The 17267-nt window shown below is 40.1% G+C and overlaps 1 protein-coding gene across 8 annotated transcripts in view; it reads left to right on the top strand.

Annotated features, from left to right (window-relative positions):
• Positions 1–17267, top strand: part of LOC148871441 (FAD-linked oxidases family protein) — a 119415-nt gene that overhangs the window by 81166 nt on the left and 20982 nt on the right. For all 8 annotated transcript variants that reach the window (XM_088969565.1, XM_088969569.1, XM_088969563.1 and 5 more), the window contains exons 12-13: positions 1535–1643; positions 9179–9288. In XM_088969565.1, coding sequence (XP_088825691.1) covers positions 1535–1643; positions 9179–9288 — 219 coding nt within the window. The remainder of the gene's footprint in view (positions 1–1534; positions 1644–9178; positions 9289–17267) is intronic.

Genomic DNA, 17267 nt, shown 5'->3' with positions numbered 1-17267 from the left:
TAGCTTGTAAGCCCATTTCTGTTGATCTGGGCCTAACACTCACTGCTCTAGTAGATGCTTAATGCTTCGGTCATCTATCTTGATGGTAAACCTCTGGCCCAGGAGGTATGCCCTCCACTTCTGGATGGCCAAGGTGATGGCCATTAAATCCTCAAGGTGGACTTCACTTGAGCCCTTGGCGACAAGGCCTTACAATAATAGGCCAAGGATCATCCTTGTTGCATTAAGATTGTCCCAATACCCTTACCCAATGAATTAGTCTCCACCATAAAATCTTGTTTAAAGTCTGGTAATGTGAGTGTAGGTGGACTCGTGACTACCTTCTTAAGCAAATTGGAAGGTCTCTTAGGCTTGCTCATCTCAATGGACGGCCTATTTTTTTAAGAGGGGTGTGAGGGGTGCTGCCAGAAGTCCATACCTAGGAATAAATCGGCGGGCCCAGTTCAACATACATGAGATCTTGCCTCCCGCCCCTTATCACATGCCCTAAACAATTGATCTGATTTTGCTCGAATGAGAATTTGGAGGGCTTGGCAAACAAGTGATGCAAGTGAAGTAGGTCCAGTGTACGTTGTAAGTGCTTCATATGGGCAATCTATCTCGGACTATACACCGAGATATCATCAAAAAATACAAGAATGAACTGGTGCAAGTGAGGTTTAAGAATTTCAGTCATAAGGCTCTAAAATGTGGAGGGGGCATTAGTGAGGCCAAAGGGCATTACCTAGAATTCGAAATGCCCATCTGAAGTCCTGTCAGGTCTTATCAGGTCAGACCGAACAGCCAGATTAATAATAGGCTTGATTCTGGACATGTTATTACAGACCCTATAGGATCTGGTTAGAAACTGCTTCTGCATATTACCTGGTTGGGATCAGGTCTATCTCAACACTGACCAAAACCAACCCATTGACAGCACTATCTTTGTGAAAGTGGAGTCGTGTATTTGATTAAATTCTTGAAAGTTTTCACCCTTTCTCTATGGATAAAATCCTTAGAGAGTAGTAGTGGTCCAGTAGGTTGCATCTTCTTCTTCATCCATGCCTGGAGTCTCACTGCAATGGAGGTCACTAGTTGGAAACAAATCAAACTAAATTTTGATGGGTGCATCCTGGATTTCTACACCTTCAAGCATTGGAAGAATATTTCAGGACTGCCACGGAACAATATTGTATACAGTGTCATCCTCAAGTTTCTAAATCCAAAAAAAAAGAAAAAGAAAGGAAAAGCATTATCCACTATTTCTAAACCATTGCAGAACCCACTATCATTTTCTCTTACATAAATCATACTGGGTCAACTTTGAATTATCTTTTTGAGTAATGAAAGCAGACATGGAAATGTTTTTCACTGACTCTATGTGGTAACTTTGTAACTGCCTTCTTATGTTAAATAGATGTGATTTGGATAATATGTTTTAAGCTGCATCAAGAACAACTCATGGTAATGGATGTTTTACAGAAACAGCATGTATATGACTTCCTGATTTGGTTTCTTTTTTTGTGTCCTTTTTTCTTCCTTGGGATCCTATTAGGTATCAAGAGTAGAGCTGTTGGATGATGTTATGGTGAAGGCAATCAATCTTGCCAATGGGAAAAATTTGCCTGAAGTTCCAACACTAATGTTTGAATTTATAGGCACAGGTGACTTCTCTCTCTCCATGGAATATTTATTCTTGTCATAGAAGTTGGTGGGGGAAAGAAATCTACTCTTTAGAAAATCAATTAGGCTTAGGGTTTCGTAATAACCTTGAGACAAGACTCAAATAAATACTGACACTTGGATTCTTATGACCCAATTTAAGACACGACTCATAACTTAGAGTTCTTTATTTGTAATGATTGTATACTCCCTACATTAATTGGAAATACAAAATAACATTTCAAAGATCAAAACTTTATATCGTAATGCATTTAAACTAAGGGTGTATTTTAAGAGGCATTTGAAGGTTTTGTAATGACTAAAATGCAATATTATTTTTTCCATATGACTTCTTGCAATCATTTGTAATTAGCATATGATATAAAGTTATAATTAAATATCATTGCTTTCAATATAAAGGAGAAATATTTTTTATTGGTTCGTTATCTCTTAAAATAATGAGGGATCATAAGCATTTTCTCTCATCCCTCAAGACTTATTCCTTGTGTAAGTAAGGTGGTGCGGCTACATTCGAGGTCTCCTTGAAGGACAAAGGAAGACCAGGTGCAGGAGATAGGTTTGGAGATTAGGGTAAATGGAAGTGATGAGGTCACAGAAGCAGGATAGGATGATTGTATGATCGAAAGGAAGGCGTCGAAAGAATTTGATTCCCATTAGGAAAGGGAATATTAGATTCACTGTCATTAAGGAGCATTGCTAGGGTTTCGCCACGTGTCTTATGAGATCTCTCAAGGACTGACTTTCCTTTCATCCGAGGATTCTCATAATCAGCATGTGCTACTCCCTTTCGTGACCTACTTAACCGACGTGGCTCTGGTGGCGTCATCATTTAGCAGGTGCATCCTTACTAATCCTGCATGGCGCTTTATCACCCGCGTAACTTAAAGTTGCACGTGCGGTCGGTATTTAAGTCCTGTTCACAATGATCCACGGTTCTATAATGGTCTTGAGTTCATCGTAGAACTACATGCGACCAAAGTTCATCACGGAATTACGTGCATCCGAGGTTTATTGCTGAACCGCACGTGTCTAAGGTTTATCGCAGAACCATGCATACTTAAACTCATTCGCAGGTCCATATTAGACAAAGGTTATCCCGGTTTGTATCAAGTGCAAGTTTATCGCAGACATTTGATGAGTTATAAGTTCATCGCAAATGGTTGATGAGTTATGAACTCTTCGTGAGTGTCCATGTGGTATCTTCTATACTTTGATGGTCTGAGCAAGCACTATGTTACCTACACCTTGCATACCTGGAAGTTCTGAAATACCAACTTACATGGTATTTGAATGATATTTCTCCAAACATATCGTCCCAAGTTAACTCTATGATTTTATCATGTTGGTTCATTTTCTCTTAAAATATTGAGGGATCATGAACCCTGTCTCTCATCCCTTAAGATTCGTTACGTACCTAGAAGTTCTGAAATACCAACTTACATCTTATGGCTTTTTAGACATTGAAACACTGAAGCAAATTTGTACAAGTAGAAAAGCTTGAATTATCAAATGGTTGTTCTTCTTTTCTTTTTCCTTGGAGAACTTTGGCTATTTGCAAGCCTAGTCAAACCACATTCTTTTCATAAAGAAGGCAAGTGCCTCCTTGACTCTTTTTGCAATGTATGTTGATGATATTGTGGTGACAGGAGTAACACTGGTAAGATTGATTCTCCTAAGCAAATACTTAACAAGGAGTTTGAGATGAAAGACTTGGGTTCTTTGTGCTATTTCTTGGGAATTGAAGTGGCTCAGTCTAAACATGGCATCTTTATCTCCCAAAGGAAGTATGTCCTAGATCTATTTGATGAGATTGAGAAATTAGGAGTTAAGCCTACTGACACACCTATTGAACAAAATCATAAGATAGGTGCAAAATGTGGTGAGCCTCTTGAAGACAAAGCTATGTTTCAGAAGTTGGTTGGAAAAGTGATTTATTTGTGTCTAGCACAGCCCAACATTTCTTATGCTTATCAATATTAGTTAGTACATGCATTCTCCCAAAACATCCCATCTACTTGCAGTTGAGAGGATTCTTGCTTACTTGAAGAGATGTTTTGGTCGAGGCATACCCTTCAAAAATATTGGGTGTGTTGATGATAGGTGATCTACCTTAAGGTATTGTGCCTTTGTTGGAGTGAATCTTGTCTCATGGAAGAGTAAGAAACAAAATGTTGTTGCCCCTTCTAGTGCTGAGGCAGAGTATTGGCCCATGGCTAATGGTGTGGCTGAAGTGTTATGGCTGAGATCTCTACTTGAGGAGTTGGGAATTGAATATGAAAGGCCCTTGATGTTATATTGTGATAACTAGGTCGCTATTAATATTGCTCATAATCCAATACAACATGATAGAACCAAACATATCGAGGTGGACCGACACTTTATCGAAGAAAGAATTGCTTTTCAAGAAGTGTGTCTTCCCTATGTTGCTTCCAATATGCAGCTTGCTGATCTTTTCACCAAAGTTGTTGCGGGACTCAAGTTGGAGACATTTGCACAAGTTGGGAATGACCCATATTTATTCCCAACTTGAGGAGGAGTGTAGAGATGCAGTACAGTAGACTGGTGTGGTCCCTCATGTTTTATGTTTTTATTAGATGCTGTTAGCTGTTTTTATTAAGTTCCTTTTCTTACATGGGTGGTAGGGGTATTAGTGTCTCTGTACTGCTCTTTAATTTGCTAAAATATAAATGCTAATATTGGGGTGGCAGGAACAAAGTAACTGCTCCCTTTTCTCCCATTCTTTCTTCTCTTTCTCCTCTTCTCTTCTCTTCTCCTGTTTTTTTCTTTGCTTTCAGAACATAGACCAACTGTGAACCCTTTCAGCCAACTGGGGGTTTTGGGGTTTGGGAGATGGACTACCCCCTGTTGTGTAGCCCTATTAAGCAAAAAAGAAAAAAAAAAAGAAACAAAGAACCAGAAACTAGTCTAAGCATGGACTGATGGACCATTTAGGGAGCTAACTGATGTATCATGTATGACCTGTAGGACAGGATAGATTAACTGAATGATTTCTTCCCTAGTATTTGTGAAATTCAGATTTTGCAACTCCTTTTTTTCTCACCATCTTCTGGTTCAGCTCTTTTCTACCTTTTTTCTTTTGTTTTCAGGTTAAATCTTTATTTTTCCAGGTTATTTTTTTCTTTTGGGGGGTTTGGCAGAGGGGCTACCCCCTGTTGTGCAGCCCCATTCTAGAGGAATGTCAAAACTCAGAGAAGAATAGGGTGTACAGTCCAGACAAGGGATACAGATTCAGACAACACTCTAAGTCTTGTGAGTGTAGATTTAAATCATTCAACGAGTCTTCTGGAAGCGGATAGTTTCGGAACTGAGGTTCTCTTTACAAAGGAAGAGGTAGGAGGTTTAAAGGAAAATGGGGAAGCTGCCATAACCTTGGATGACCGCTTCTTAGTCAAGAATATAACAGAGACTGCAGAAGGGGCTCAGGGAACACCTATTTCAACTAGGAAGTTTATTCCGCTAGCCCAGCTTTAACAGGACTTTAGTATGGAGAGGCAAGACACTTCCAGGAAGGTTTGCAACGTTATACCTGAAGGGGGTCAGCTTGTGAAGGCTTCCTTTGATGCTTCAGTCAATAGAGCTCTGTATCCTACCTCTAACCCTCTACAGCAGAATCAGGCACAGGGAATGGGTGTAGACTTGAACTCAACCTTTGTCTCTCTTGCTCTTGGGATAGCTCCTTCAGCTCCCACTCAATGAAGGGTGGAAAAACCATTGCAGAGATTTGGTGGCTAGGGCTCTACCTAGAGTAACCTTTGATCATTGCCCTATTAGGTTAGGCCCAGAAATCTTAGGATCAGGACCTCACCTTTTTAGATTCGAAAACATATGGTTAAATCATCCTGATTTTGTGTTGAAAATGGAAGAGTGGTGGAATGAAGACTTAAGAGGGGTCAAGTGGCAGGGAGTTAAATTTGGTCCAAGATAAAAGAGTGGAATAAGGACCACTTTGGGCAAACTAGAGGAACAAAAGGCATCATTGCTAGCAAGGGTTGAGGAGCTCAATTTTAAAGAATCCCAAGGAACTTTGGATGAGCAAGGAAGAGGGATGAAAAGAAAACTCAAGGTGGATTTGGAAGAAGTTTTATTGAGAGAAGAGATATTCTGGAGGCAAAAGTCTAGACATAAATGGATATAGGAAGGAGATGGGAATACTAAGTATTTTCATGCCTTAGCTAATGGAAGAAAGAGAAAGAACATTGTGGCAAAATTGGAAATTGAGGGTGGTAACAAATTAGGAAGAAATTGCAAGGAGATTTGTGGATCATTTTAAATCGCTGTTGAGAAAGCATTCAAATAATAGATCTAGGGTGGAAGGAGTTGAGTGGCCAAGGTTATGTGAGGAAAGTGTCAGCTGGTTGGAGAGAGATTTTGAAAAGAGGAGATAAAACAGGCAATGTTTCTTATGAATAGTTCAAAAGCCCCTGGCCCGGATGGTTTTACCATGGCTTTTTATCAGGACTATTGGGACATGGTGAAGGGAGACTAACTTGGGGTCTTTAGGGAGTTTGTGGAAAGACATTTAGTGATCCCGGGAGTCAATGCCACTTTTCTAGCCTTAATTCCGAAAGTGATAGATGCGAAACACCTTAAGGATTTTACACCGATTAGCCTAGTGACTAGTATCTACAAAATCTTGGCTAATTTTACACCTCAAGGGGCCTTTGTGCAAGGAAGACAAATTTCTAATCAAATAATAATAACCAATGAATGTGTGGAGGAAATGAGGAGATCATGCCAGCAAGGTGTTGTTTGCAAATTGGATTTAGAAAAGGCTTATGACTTAGTGGATTGGAGCTTCTTGATTGAGGTCCTGAGAAACTGTGGTTTTGGTGATAGGTGGTGTAACTGGAAGAAGGGTCGTATTAGTTTTGTTCTTTTTTCAGTCCTAGTAAATGGTGTGGTTAAGGACTTCTTTCCAACCTCTAGAGGATTAAGGCAAAGTGACCCTCCTTTCCCCTTTTCTCTTTACCCTGATAGCAGATGTGTTCAATAGGCTACTCTCAAAGGCAGAAAGGAAAGAGGCAATTAGAGGTTGGAGGATAGGAAAGTCCCAGTGACCCATCACCAATTTGTTGATGATATTATTATTTTCAGTGAAGGGGTTGACCTAAGAAAAGTGAGCAATCTTAAAGCTTTAATAAGTTACTTTGAAGGGGTTTCTAACTTGAAAATAAACTTGGACAAGAGTTGTGTGACAGGGATTAACCTAGATGAAGGGTTTACTGAATCTATAGCAGAGTGCTTAAGTTGTCATGTAGCTTCTTGACCCTTGTCTTATCTTGGGCTTCCCCTAGGGACTAACCCGAAGGAGAGCTGTTTTTGGACTCCAATCCTATAGAAATTTGAAAAAAGGCTAGTGGCTTGGTAAAAGAGTTATATATCTCTAAAAGGTAGAGCAATTTTGCTTAAAGCCACTCTAGCTAAGTTGTCGGTTTATTATCTCTCTGTGTTCAGGATACCCTCTAGGGAGGCAAAGAAATTGGAGAAATTAATGACAGACTTCCTTTCGGATCCTGGGGAAGAGAAAAAGGATCACCTAATAAGATGGGAGATAGTTTGTAGGAGAAAAGAAGAGGGTGGGTTGGGGTTAGAGAATTTGTCTCTAAAGAATGTAGCTTTGTTAGGTAAGTGGTTGTGGAGATGGCCTTTGGAAAGAGAGGTTGTGGCATGAGGTGATAGCTAGTATTCATGGCTGCCTAGAGTTTCTCGTCGGCTACTTTGACCACTCCTTTGGAAAGCAATTCATGATTAGGGAACGATGTTTTATTTTGGGAAGATTTTTGGGTAGGTAATTCAGCTCTCAAGGTCTTGTTCCCTTCTCTATACTCCATCTCCTTGTTTAATTATAAGGTTGTCTCCCACTTTCTTCCCTCCCCTTTTTCTCCTCTAGCTTTGAATTGGAATTTTGGCTTCCATAGGGGTTTAAGAGATGCTGAACTTGATGTTGTTGGAACTTCTTTGTGTCCTAGATAGTGTTTGTTTGGATCCTCTAAAGCCAGATAAGAGGATTTTGCGTCCCCACCCCAAAGGCTTCTTTCTTTAAGGCCCTTTGTTCTTCCCTTGCTCAAGGTGTTTGTCCAGTTAAGGAGTTCTGGACTAGACTTATTCCCCCTAAAGTTATTTTGTTCTACTGGGAAGATCAATACTTCAGACTATTTGTAGGAAAAAAAAAAAAAAAGCCTTTCATGTGCTTATCCCCTAATTGGTATATTCTATGCAAAGCCAATGATGAGGATTGCTTCCACTTACTAACTTCCTGCTCTTTTGCCGTTGCTATTTGGGATTGAATTTTTGCCTTGTTTGGATGCAGGTGGAACCGGCCTTCAGATGTAAGTCTACTTTTTGACCCATTGACCTTTGTCTAGCCACTAGAAGAGGGAGGACCATGTGGAAATGTATTAGATTTTCTGCACTTCGGACAATTTGGGAAGAAAGAAATGCAAGATCTTTCAAGAAAAGGAATGAAGTCTCTTACTTGTCAAGGAATGTATCCTAACAAGGGCAATTAACTGGCTGAAAACTTTGGATTCTTTCCGCTGTGTTTCCTTTGATGACTTTTGGAGAAACTAGTCAGCCGCAAACAGCTCCTCCAGGAAAGAAAGGGTCATTGTAGATTGGACTCTACCACCTGAAGACTGGGTTAAACTGAATTTTGATGGTAGTAGTCAAGGAAATCCTGGCCCCTCACGCATATGAGGGGTTTTGAGAGATTAAGACAGCAACATCTTGGCCTTGTATTCTGGTCCAGTGGGAATAAGAGGTTCAGCCAAGGTTGAACTATTGGCAGCTCTACAAGGTATTCAGTTAGCAAATCAAATAGGAGTGGTGCATCTCCTAATTGAAGTAGATTCTAAGGTGGTTGTGGGCTGGTTAACAGACCTGAGGTCAGTAATTTGGTGCTACAAGGATTTCTTAAAGAAGGCAAGCTGATTAACAAGCAACATGAATGTTAGTTCACGTTGGGTGAGAAAGTCAGCAAATGCTATGGCTGATAGTCTCACTAAACAAGGGGTCTTGAGGGAACATCTGTATTGGGCAACCTTGTAATGATTTGATTATAGTGTACTGTGGTTTCTTACGATTATTTGTATTTTCAAGAGAGGTCACACCTCGTGCCTCTCTTTGGGGTGCTGTAACTTTGCTTACATTTTGATAATGAAGTAACTTTTCAATTATCAAAAAAAAAAAAAAGGGTGTACAGTCCAGAAACTAGTCTAAGCATGGACTGATGAACCGTAAATGATTGATTTTTTCCCTAGTTTTTGTGAAATGCAGACTGTGCAAATCCCTTTTATTTCTTACAATGTGCCAGTAATAGACACTTACATTAACATTCGTAAATTGTAGTTCTACGATATCACTCAGCCTTATGATAATTTCTCCTATTAAAAATTTAAAAGTATGTATCCTCCAACAAATGGTTGTTTCAACAATTTATGTTCATTGGCCCCATGTTAAGTTCTAACTTTGTTCATTCTGATATACCATTTTGCAGAAGCATATGCACGCGAGCAGACATCAATTGTTCAAAAGATTGTTTCTGAGCACAACGGCTCTGATTTTGTTTTTGCTGAAGAGCCTGAGGCCAAGAAGGAACTTTGGAAGGTAGAATGTTTTCAAGTCCTGCAATTATTTTGCTTTATTTCTTCTATATCAAATTGGCAATGTGCCTCTTTTACTATTCATTTTGTTATTTCTGTACATGTGTCTTCTTGATGGAATGGGAACATTGTTTCTTCATCTTTCAGAATTAATATTATTATATGTGGTGGTAAGTTCTAGACAGCCATTTTTGGAAAACGTGACCATCCATGTTTGAGGATTGACCTTTTGGAGAATAAGTATTAGCATTTTCATATTTTTATGGTAAAATAAAATTTCATATTAGCATTATCATATTGATTAATGTACTGTGGTCGAGGTTCCACTTAGTTTGATGGAAAAAACACTTTGGAAATTGGTTCCATTGGAAGTGATTTTTCCTATTTTTTTCTAATTTAAAGAAAGGGAAAGTTTTATTGAAGTGCAAATAACCAGCAGTATGAACTTTTACTTGAAAAACTAGAGAGTGCATAATGTTGAGTTGATCAGGTCTGCCTCAAGGACAGTTTTGTCATTATAGTTAATCATGATTAAGGCGCACCTAATGATGGGCAGTTTTATAAATTCCTTTTTCTAGTATAAATACCAATAATTAAGGCCTGAGAACCAAGATAGATTTTCAGCCAATTTTCTACTTTTATTTTCTGTTCTTCTTTCTTTCTTCTCTTTTCTATTTGATTTCTCAAATTAAACACACAATGAACATTTGATTACTGGTCATCTTAGTACCAGAGCTCCCTTCAAGTTCAATTTGTTTGAACATTCTTCATAATGCACTACCAATGTTAGTGGCCATTCAGATTGTTGGTTCGGCTGTCTTAATTTGTATGTTTATCCTTGTTGGGTCTTAAGTCATTAGTTATTGGGCCTTAGTTACTGGGCCTAATCTTATTTAGTGTTTATTTGACTAGGTGTCCCTTCACTAATCAGGGGCACTCTGGTCTATTTATGTAACATTATGTAATGTTGCTTTATATAATAGATTAGGGCTGGCTGAGAACTAATTTAGCCGCCCATCTCATATCTTCTTCTTCTTCTTCTTCTTCTTCTCTCATTCGACAGCTCTATTTCAGCAAACATGGTATCAGAGCACTAATCTGTTGACTGGTTACAGCAGCTGCCTTTTTCTTCTACTCACAGTTAACTCTCTCTCTTCTTTTTCTTGGTTGCTGCAAAGAAACCCTAGGGTTGGTCGCAGAACACAGCTGGACCTACATCTAGGGTTTCCCTTGGTTGTAGGGCCCAAGGGGAGATAGACCCAGAGGCTGATGCCTTAATAGACGCAGTACAGCAGATTGTAGCCATTCGGCTAAGATAGATCTGTGTAAAACAGATCTAGGAGAAAGGACGAATCTCAGCAGTCCTAGAACTGTTCGTGGGTGAGAGTATAACCTGAGATAGCAGTGCTTAGCACACAGTAGAAGCTAACACAGCAAGTTGCAGGCTGCGGCAGCAGTGATTAGAACACAGCAGAAGGTAGCACAACAGATTATAATCTGCGACAGCAGTAATTAGGTCACAGTGTGCAGTGTAGTACTCGGTGTTTCAGCTTTGTGTCGGGTTCTCAGGACTGAGTTTACAGTGTAGCAAGCTCCGTAAGTGTGAAACAGTTCATTATATATTGTGTTTACAGTCTTGACTTTACGAGTAGGAGAAGATGTCTTCCATATCCAGGGAAGTGTCTTCTAGAAATGTTAGGGCTTGTGGGAGGTCTCCTAATTTGGAGAATCCAAATCTGCACAGCCTACAGATCACAAGTGTGTTGTTGGATGAGTACAACTTCAGAGAATGGTCTGTCTCAGCCATGTTGTTCATCACATCCCAGGAACTCACCGGTTACTTGGACGGGCAGAAGAAGGAACCCGAAGTGGGGAGTGCTGAATATGCAGCTTGGCGCAAGGAGAATGCTACAGTTATGTCCTGGCTACTTGCCTCAATGACTCCTAGAGTAGCTAGGACTGTTCAACATTTCTCCACGGCTGCCAAGATATGGGAAAAAGTTTCTAAAACCTATGGGCAGAAAAAGAATAATGCAAGAATTTACAGACTGAATCAAGACATTGCTGCGTGTTGCAACATGTTTTGCTACACTAGAAGGACCATGGGAAGAGTTAGATCACCACCTTATTATTAATTGGGAGAATGCCAGAGACAAGGAAAAGCATGACAAACAAGTTGAAGAGGGTAGAGCATTTAAATTTCTGGCTGGCCTAAATCCTATATATGAGAGCATAAGGTCCCAAATTCTGGGAAGGGATGAAATGCCAGACTTACATCATGTTTACTACCTTGTGAGGAATGAAGAGGTGAGAAGAAAAGAGATGCAGGTTGATACTCAAACTAAACTAGCTGAACAGTCTGTGGAACATTCGGCCTTAATCTCTACAAATCAAAAGGGAAACAAACACTCTGACAAGAGACATCTGAAGTGCACCTACTGTGGAGGGGAAAGGCATGTGAAAGAGACCTGTTGGGTTCTCCATCCGCATTTGAAGCCAGCTGCATTGAGGAAAGATAAGAAGCATCATAAGGGTCAATCTGCAAGTGTGAATCTAGCTACGGGTCACAGTGATGATGGTTCAAAACACTCACCCACAGTTACTTCCTCTTCCATGGGACAGACTACTAATTCCCCCGGAACCGGGTCCTTGGGTTTTACTGCCGATGAGGTAGAGATACTTAGCCGGGCCCTAGCCCGTCTAAGGACCAATTCTCTTCCATCCTCCTCCCTTGCCAGATCAGGTATTGTCTCTGCCTTTAGTGCAACTAGTACTATTGATCCTGCCTCTTGTATTATTGATTCTGGTGCAACTGACCACATGACACACGTCTTCCCTATTTTCTTCCTATCATTTAATGTCTGGCCAAGATAAAATGAGGGTTGCTGATGGTTCTCTCTCTACCATCTCTAGGAAGGGAGTGGTTGATCTAAGCAAGGACCTCTCACTCAAATCTGTCTTGCATGTTCCCAATCTTTCTTCAAATCTCTTATCTGTTTCAAAGCTTACCAAAAATTTGAATTGTAGCATAACCTTTTTTCCTACCCATTGTGTCTTTCAGGACAGATTGACGAAGAGAACGATTGGGAGCGGTCATGAGTGTGGAGGTCTCTACTACCTTGATGCAGACATCAGTTCGGCATTACAAACATCTGCTACTAGTAGTCAGTCCAATGTGGAGTCAATAGCTAGTTTACATCTGTGGCATGCTAGGCTAGGTCATTTACCGTTTTCATCATTGGAAGTATTGTTTCCAGAATTATTCAAAGGTGTTTCAAGTCAAGAGTTATTTTGTGAAGTCTGTCAACTATCAAAGCAATGTAGAACTGTTTATTCAACTTCGAGTAATGAAATTCAAGCTTCTTTTGACTTAGTCCACTCTGATGTTTGGGGCCCCTCTCCCATTATTTCTGTTGATGGCTTTCGATATTTTATCAGTTTTATTGATCACTATTCTTGATGCACATGGATCTACTTATTAAAAACACGAGAAGAAGTGCCGCAGGTAATCATGACTTTTTGCAAAATGATTGAAACACAGTTTGGCATGAAAATCAAACAATTCAGGTCAGATAATGCTGCAGAATACTTTGAAAGGTCCTTGAATCTGTTTATGGAGGATGCTAGAATGATTCATCAGTCATCTTGTGCTAGTACCCCCCAACAGAATGGGGTTGCTGAGCGCAAGAATAGGCACCTATTGGAGACTGCTCGAGCCTAACTATTTCAGCACAAAGTTCCAAAAAACTATTGGTCTCAAGCAATCCTTACTGCATCATACCTGATAAATCGAATGCCATCCAAGGTATTGGGGATGAAAACTCCTTTCTCTGTTCTTTGTCCTCATCTTCCTGACTTTTCTCTTCCACCGAGAGTCTTTGGGTGTGTATGATTTATACATGTCAAGGATCCGAAGAAGACCAAATTGGATCCTAGGGCTACAAAGGGAATCTTTTTGGGGTACTTTCCTACTCAGAAGGGATACAAGTGCTATGATCCAGTCACCAAGAAAAAATATGTTACAAAGGATGTGGTATTCTTTGAGTCTCAATCCTATTTTCATTCTTCCCAGAATCCTCTTCAGGGGGAGACTAGTGGGATTGAAGAGGATTCTTCTGTTCCCCCTTTCTTTGTGCCTCTCTCGACCTCAGACCTTCCATCTTCTCCTCCTAATCCACCTAGTTGTAGTATCCCGGGTGAATCTAGTGAGGCTCCCATTGTACCAGCCACTACTAGTGATGTTGCAGATGTTACTGAAGACTCAAGCAGGCTGCAAAGAGATATCAGAATCACCTACAACAGAAGGAAGAAGGGCCCTCTAACTCATGACAGCAACCAATTGGACTCGGATCAACCTGTCTCAGAAACTCAAGGTAATCCTATCAGTTCCTCTGACTTGGATCTTCCTATTGCCCTTCGTAAGTCTACCCGTTCTTGTACTATCAGACACCCCATTGCTGATTTTGTGTCTTACTTACATTTGTCTCCCCATTATTGTTCTTTTGTGTCTGCTCTCTCTTCTGTGCATGTTCCTACCAGGTATTCTAAGGCAGTATCTGACCCAAAATGGAAAGAGGCTATGGATGAAGAAATGAAGGCCTTAATGAAAGCAGGGACTTGGGAATTAGTGGATCTACCAGAAGGGAAAGGCACTGTTGGATGCAAGTGGGTGTTCACTGTGAAGCATAGGGAGGACGGGTCCATTGAAAGGTACAAGGCTAGACTGGTAGCAAAAGGGTTCACTCAAAAAGAAGGGATTGACTACAAAGAAACCTTTGCTCCGGTGGAAAAACTCAACACAATCCGAGTTCTATTATCATTAGCTGCAAATTTCTCATGGGAGCTACATCAGTTGGACGTGAAGAATGCTTTCTTGAATGGTGACCTGCATGAAGAGGTTTTCATGGATCCTCCACCAGGTTATGGGTTTGGCAAGAAGGTATGTAGACTGAGAAAAGCCCTATATGGCCTTAAGCAGTCCCCTCGAGCTTGGTTTGAGAAGCTATGTGGGGTCATGAAGAAAGGGGGTTACACTCAAAGTGGGGCAGATCATACCCTATTCATAAGGAAGAAAAATGGCAAACTTACAGCACTTATTGTATATGTGGATGATATGGTAATTACAGGGGATGATCAGGAAGAGATTAAAAGACTAAAGGAGGTCTTGGCTGCTGAATTTGAGATCAAAGACCTGGGCCAACTGAGATACTTTCTTGGGATTGAAGTTGCAAGATCCAAAGAGGGCATCTATATATGTCAGCGGAAATACATCCTTGATCTTCTTCAAGAGACAGGCATGATGGGGTGTAGGCCAACAGATACTCCAATAGAACAGAATCATGGTCTACAGGAGTCAGTAGGAGAGGACTACCTTAAGGAAAGATACCAAAAGCTGGTGGGGAAGTTGATTTACCTGTCCCTCACTCGCCCTGACATTGCTTATGTTGTACATGTTGTCAGTCAGTTCATGCACTCTCCTATAATCCCTCACATGAAAGCTGTGGAAAGGATCCTCAAATATTTGAAGTCTTGCCTGGGGAAAGGGATTCTGTTCAGTTGGGGACAGGAAGTCTACTTCTGGGTACTGCACCTTTGTTGGAGGAAATTTAGTTACTTGGAGGAGTAAAAAACAGAATGTGGTTGCTAGATCTAGTGCAGAGGCCGAATATCAAGCTATGGCTCATGGTGTTGCTGAACTTTTATGGCTTAAGATCCTGCTTGGTGAACTTGGAATAAAGATTGAGTGTCCTCTCAGGTTGGACTGTGACAACAAGGCTGCCATCAACATTGCAAATAACCCAGTGCAACATGATAGAACTAAACATATTGAGATAGACCGTCACTTTGTCAGAGAAAGAATCGTCTCAGGAGAACTCTGCATCCCTTATACTCCCTCCGAGATGCAGATTGCAGATGTTCTGACTAAAGGGCTAGTTACAGTGAAATTCTTGGACTTACTTGGCAAGCTAAACATGATTGACATCCATGCTTAGCTTGAGGGGGAGTGTTGGTTCGGCTGTCTTAATTTGTATGTTTATCCTTGTTGGGTCTTAAGTCATTAGTTATTGGGCCTTAGTTACTGGGCCTAATCTTATTTAGTGTTTATTTGACTAGGTGTCCCTCCACTAATCAGGGGCACTCTGGTCTATTTATGTAACATTATGTAATGTTGTTATATATAATAGATTAGGGCTGGCTGAGAACTAATTTAGCCGCCCATCTCATATCTTCTTCTTCTTCTTCTTCTTCTTCTTCTTCTTCTTCTTCTTCTTCTTCTCTCATTCGACAGCTCTATTTCAGCAAACACAGATGATGTCATTAGGTGTATGGCCAACCTGCAACTCATCATATAGAAACCCTACCAGTAAGGTCTGACTTTGGGGGTTTTTTGTGACAATTAAAAGGAATTTGATGTTGCATACTATTTTTTATAAATTTTATGCTGGAGTTTTATGCAATAGATGAATACCACTTAGATTAAAAGGAAATTTCTATTAAATAGTTATAAGGCCAGCTATGTTGTATGGAGCAGTATTGGGTAGTCAAGAAACAACATGTCTAGATGATGTTATCAAACATATGGCCAACCTACAACTCATCATATAGAAACCCTACAATCTATTATGGTTTGACTTTACCTGATTTTTACAAGCTCTTTGAAGTTGAATGCGGTGCATCATATCTTGGGATTAGAGCTGTCCTTAGCCAAGAAGCCGTCCAATTGCTTACTTTAGTGAGAAACTCAATGATGCTAGGAGGTATTCCACTTATGGTTCAAAGTATTGATACACCTCTATGTATCGGCAGAGGTGTAATGAATTGATTTTGTACAAGAATATAATTTTATTTTAAAGCATAAGGCTGGACAGAAAATCGGAGTAGCCAATGCACTTAGTAGGAGAGTTTACTTGGTGACCACAAATGTCTACTAATGTTATGATGTTCAGCTCCATCAAAGAGATGTACCAAGATGACCCTTATTTTGGCCCTATTTGCTGAAGCTACGCAGTAGGTGACAAGGATATTCGAGCCAAGTTTGTGTATTATGGTTACTTATTCATGGGCAATAGGTTATGTATTCCATCAGGATCTTTGAGGGTGTTACACATTTTTTATTTGCATTGCAAGGGACATTTTGGTTGCAAGAAGTCACTTGAAATGGTCTCCAAAAGATGTATCTGTTACAAGTAACCAAACATCTAAGGGGTAGCATCAAAATATAGGTTTGTATCTTCCCTTACCCATACCAAAAGCACAATGAACTGATATTACTGTATTATTGTGGTAGATGGTTTCCCTAAAATGGCTCACGTTATTGGTTGCCAAAAGACTATTAATGCTTCTCATGAAGCTAACTTGTTTTTTAAAGAAGTTGATTAGTTGCATGAATTATCAAGATCTATCACATCAAATTGTGACACAAGATTCCTTGGCCACTTTTAGAGAACTTTATGGAAGTGTATGGGTACTACCCTACAATACAGTAGCACATTTCATCCACAAATAGATGGGAAAACTAAAATGGTTAACCAAAGGTTGGACAACTTGTTGAGTTTAGTTGGATATAACTTGAGGTAATGGGATCTTATCCTACCACAAGATGAGTTTGCCTTCAATTATTCAGTTAACCGACCTATAGGGTAGATTCTTTTCGTGATTGTGTAAAGATGTTTTGAGTTTGTTTTTTGTAGTAGGAACCTGTAGAGAAGATGGGCCGAATGGCCCATAGACTGTTTTCTTATTTCTTTTCTTTATGTTCTTTGCTGCAATGGACCTCTGCATGGGCCTTTCTTATGTTATGTATTTTTTAATTGTAGAGAACACTGATGTGGGCCCCACAGCAGTGGTCCCCACTGTGTTCGTAGGACAGCATGTGTAATTATTTGTTTCAGTCATAGTAGTGTCAGTTGGGATCAGTTTGTTATTTCAGCTGTTGTTTATTTCAGTTTTTATTTACTTTATTTGTCATGTAAGTACCAAGGG

This window comes from Nelumbo lutea, chromosome 2, assembly GCF_056320005.1.
Source record: "Nelumbo lutea isolate HS-2025 chromosome 2, American lotus-T2T, whole genome shotgun sequence".
In the NCBI taxonomy this organism is placed as follows: Eukaryota; Viridiplantae; Streptophyta; class Magnoliopsida; order Proteales; family Nelumbonaceae; genus Nelumbo; species Nelumbo lutea.
The sequence above is the reverse complement of the archived record's forward strand: the minus strand, read 5'-3'. Positions and strand labels throughout refer to the sequence as shown.